Raw genomic sequence first — 4,481 nt, forward strand, 5'->3', positions numbered from 1 at the left:
GTCTGTTTCACTTCGTGGTGAGAAAAACAAGTCTCCTACACAAGATTAAAACCACAGCCCACAGCTTAATGACTAGCCCAGAAATGGAAAACACACAGTAAAACTGGAAAATCATACGGCACTGCTATGCTAGCAGGCTGGGGCTCTAGACACACCACAGCCTTCTTAGGGGAAATAAGATGTCAATTAAAATAAAGAGAATCTGAGAATTCATTAAAAAACTCTTGATTCATCCTGCTCCTTTCTAAGCTAACAGCAAAACTCCCGTGGACTTCATGGCAGTCCTGGTGGAAAGAGAAGTTTTCTGCAGCCGTGTGGCCATGCACAGCACGCACTGACCTTAAAACATCTGGTGGTTGTGCCAAGCAGGTCAGTGAAAAGCAAGTTCCAGGCAGGTTTGCATAAATCTTCATCAAAGCCATGTCATCGTTAGAACTGTTAATGATAAATGTTAATAATAAAATGTTAATAATAAAATAATAAATGTTAATAATAAAAAATTGAAATGCTTATCTACGTGTCATATGAATGAATACTTGAATTAAATCTGGTTTTCCTGAAGTTTTCCTGAAAAACATTTTTTTTAAAGTAAATTTCAATTAACAACCTGGGGTGGGGTGGTGGAAAGAGGCAGAACAGCAGCAGCTCAGCAGCTGTGATGCTGTAGTGGAGGCAGTGAGGGCTCCCTTCTCGCTGCCCCCTTCACACACCTCGCTTTTTGTCTTGTGGGAAGGGAGAAAAAGACCAGCATGGGACAGCGGGGAGCTCGGCACCTGCACTTTGGGTGCTCTGCAGGAATGTGCACAGCAGGAGCATGCTGCCAGGAACAAATCCCAAAATCCCAGAATGGCTGAGGCTGGAAGGGACTTCCAGAGATGATTTGCTCCAACCCACTGCCCAGCAGGGTCACCTGGGGCACCTTACACAGGACACCCAGGCAGGGGCTGCGTATCTCCAAGAAAGTGACCCCACAACCCCTCTGGGCAGCGAAGGACTGTGCAGAAATCATTGCCAATCCTATCGCCAGCCTCAGAAATTCTCTTTAAAGCGGTGACACCGGAGCCGCTGCCCCTCTGAGCGTGAATTTTGGGGGTTCCCGCACACCTCACCCCACCTGCTCCCGGCGCAGAGATGCAGCGGGCGCGCTGCTACCCACGGGCACCCCCGGGTCCCCCGCACATCCCCGGGTCCCCCGCACATCCCCGGCCCCCCGCACACCCCCGACCGCCCACGGGGGCTCTCTGGGTGCCCTGCGGGATTCCCGGCGGCCCCGCGGCTTTCGGCTCCCCTCCTGGAAAGGAACAGCGCCCCGGGGAAGTCCTGCTCCGCCGCCCCTATAAAAGCGGCGCGGCCCCGCAGAGCAGCCGGAGAGCCCGGGGCACAGCCATGGAGAAGCGAAGCACCTCCAGGGGCAGGGGCAGAGCCACCAGCATCGCCGGGGGCACCGGGATCGGTACCGGCACCGGCACCGGCAGGGGCTCGGGGCGCTGGGCGCTGCTGGCCGCGCTCTGCCTGGCGCTGCCCCTGCCCGTCCCGGCGCTGCCGCCGCCCGTTCGCAGCCTGGTCCCGGAGCTGCGCCGCTCCCGGGCGCTGCTGGAGGCTGCCAGAGCCTCGCTGCTCAGCCTCAAGGTGGGCGACGGGCAGGGAACCGGGTGGTGCCCGGGATGGGGAGGTTGGGTGGGACCAGGGATGGACGGGTGCTAGGTGGTGGGACCAGGGGTGGAGGGATGCTCGGTGGTGGGACACGGGCACTCAGGGGATGCTCGGTGGTGGTGGTGGGACCTGGGATGCTCAGTGGTGGGACCTGGGATGGAGGGATGCTCGGTGGTGGTACTGGGATGGAGGGATGATCGATGGTGGGACCTGGGATGCTCAGTGGTGGTTCCCAGTCGGGAGGATGCCCTTTCTCAGCTCCCTGCCAGCCTCTCTAACTGCTCCGACTTTAGCACCTGGGGTTGTGCAGGTGCCTTTCTCAGCTCCACTTTTCTCAGCTCAGTGGCAGCCAATTGCACCGCTCCCACTTTGGAACACGCTTTTTCTCTCATGCTGCTACACAGCTGGCTCTGGGGATCCTGCTCCCATTGGTGTTGCGTTTGCATGCTGTCACCTTGCTGCCCCGGCACCCTCCTGCACCAAAGCCCCCTGGCAGAACCACCAAGGGGATTTTTTTTTAATTTTTTTTGGCTAAAATTCCCTGCTACTTTTGCAAGCTTCACCTCAGAGAAGCACAAAAGAAAGCCACTAAATAGGTGCATGGCTCCAATGCTTGTGGTGTGTCGGTGAGCACTAAGTGTCCTTGCAGATGGTATTTGCTAATTTTGACTTCCCAGGAGATAATTTTACATCTGAAATTACAGTGACACAAAGTTCTCTGAAGATTCAATGTCTGAGAGAACAATTTGTGTTGCTAAAGGTATGGAGACACTCATCCAGCAACAACACACAGAACAAAACCTGAGCGTGTTCCTGTTTGGCACAGCTGCCACTTTTTCCCCGATTTCAGACACTTGGTCCATTTGCCACCTTCTGGGGCTGAATCAGTGACCCTCTGATTTCTCTTTTTAACGCAGGAACGTGGGACGCTGGGATTTGAATGTACCCTGGAGGAGGTTGATCTCGAAGACATCACTAAGGATCGAATCAACACGCTAAAAGCTTGCACGTCCGAGGACCCAAGGGTAAAAAACAAACGCTCAGGATTCAGCATCCCAGTGTCACAGAACAGCCATATAACTCACATTTCCACATTTTAATGCACCTATCATTTCTTCCTTCATTTGCAGACTGGAAACTGTCCAGTGCTGGAAAGTCCTACTTTTGATAAGGTAAATTGGAGGTTTCTCAAAAGAGCCACTTATTTTGCTTGGTTTGCATTTAAAGCTTTTAGCAACAAATTCCAGCGTTTCTTAACAATTCTGACTTTTGCAGCATAAATGCCTGCAGGGGATCTATGAAGATCTGAAAGCCTACAGGGCAGAGCTCAGTGATCAGAAGGTGCTGACGTCCATTGACGAGATGATGAAAGTAAGCGTTTCTGCCTCGTTCCTTCCTATTATTTCTGCCTTAAACCAGAGCTTTAACCCAGAGCGTTCTGCTCTGCGGTTAGTCGTAGAGTGAATGAACATTTCTGACAATTTAGAAAATTGCTGGTGTTTTTTTCTGGAAGGTAAAGGAGGCAGATATTAAGGGCTTGTTGGGTTTGCTGGCTTAACAAAAGCTGATAAAAAGGAAAAAAAATCATTGCCTGTGCGTCTCCAGAGAGCTTGGAGATGTCACCACTGCGGGGCTGATTGCAGAGCGCTCGTTATGGCTGGTGGGAAGAGCCTTGGTGCCCCGATGGACACCTTGATCTGGGGGAAATAGGATTAATCCTTAATCCTTAATGCAGGCCATGCAGCCGGGCAGCCCGGGCGCGCTGCAGCCGCCGCCCAGCGCAGCGCTGACCTCCTTCAAGGACCGCATGAGGCTCTGCGGTGTCCTGCACGCCTTCCGCATCCGCGCCGTCACCATCGACAGGATGATGAACTACCTGAGCGCCCTCTGAGCCCCGGGCAGTGCCTCAAAGCCTTGCAGCAAGAAAACACGGCAGGGTGGGCATCCTGCGACGCGGCTGGCTTTGTAGGAAGCGAGCGCGTCCCATTTTACAGAGTTTCTTATAAGGAGCTATTGCCAAGTGCCTTTTTAAGCTATCTTGTTAAATTTCTACACTTCTAGACAATAAGCTATATCGCACAGTAATGTTCTCAGATCACCGAACACTCAGCTGTAACCTGTCTTAAATGTTTTATTTATTCAAGTTTCAGAAATTGAAATGTATTTATAATATTCCTAAACGTATTTATGATATTTCTAAACGTATTTATGATATTGCTGATTTATTTATTGTGAAGTTCCTTATTTATTCTATTTATTGCCTAATAAAATTACAGTTTGCATAAAATACCATGGTGACCTTTTCTTCCTTGAGTTATGACACAAATCGATAAGACAATCATTGATCAGCCTCCTAAGGTGCTTGGCTGCTGCCCCCATCCAAGCGGTGTACCATGATACCACTGAGCCCTGGGGGCAAATTCAAGAGTCCAATTTCCTCTTGTTCCTTCCACCAGCTGCTGTTTCCTGTGGATTGTCTCTGGGACTGAGCCATTCTTGTTCACAGCCATCTCCAGCCCCTTGCAGTTTCCTGGGTGAAAGCCCGGCCCCAGGGAAAACAATAGCTGCACTGTTCAATTCAATGGAGCGAGAATTTGGGGCAGAGCTCTTAAGGGCAGAAGCGATGACCGGGTGATTATTGTCCAAATTCTCCCCTCCAGTGCTAAAGCTGGCCTAAAAAGAGGGGAGTGGGAGGAGGACTGCTCTTGTCAGCTTGTCCGAGCTGATCCCAGGGATGTCTCTGCTGCTTTTTGTCCCACCAGCGTTAGTGGCACCTGTGTACCACGCCAGGCCTCGCAATGCCATCCTATAACCTCCCCCAGTTTGAA

At 51.7% G+C, this 4,481-nt stretch overlaps 1 protein-coding gene across 1 annotated transcript; it reads left to right on the forward strand.

The window, feature by feature from the left end:
- Positions 1 to 639: 639 nt before the first annotated feature.
- Positions 640 to 3,867, forward strand: IL12A (interleukin 12A). Its single transcript, XM_027464522.3, has 5 exons — positions 640 to 1,629; positions 2,571 to 2,678; positions 2,784 to 2,825; positions 2,929 to 3,024; positions 3,389 to 3,867. The coding sequence occupies exons 1-5, from the start codon at positions 1,132 to 1,134 to the stop codon at positions 3,542 to 3,544; spliced, it is 900 nt and encodes a 299-aa protein (XP_027320323.2). The 5' UTR covers positions 640 to 1,131; the 3' UTR covers positions 3,545 to 3,867.
- The last annotated feature ends 614 nt before the right edge of the window (positions 3,868 to 4,481 follow it).

The sequence above is a fragment of the Anas platyrhynchos genome, chromosome 9 (assembly GCF_047663525.1).
Source record: "Anas platyrhynchos isolate ZD024472 breed Pekin duck chromosome 9, IASCAAS_PekinDuck_T2T, whole genome shotgun sequence".
NCBI classification, from domain to species: Eukaryota; Metazoa; Chordata; class Aves; order Anseriformes; family Anatidae; genus Anas; species Anas platyrhynchos.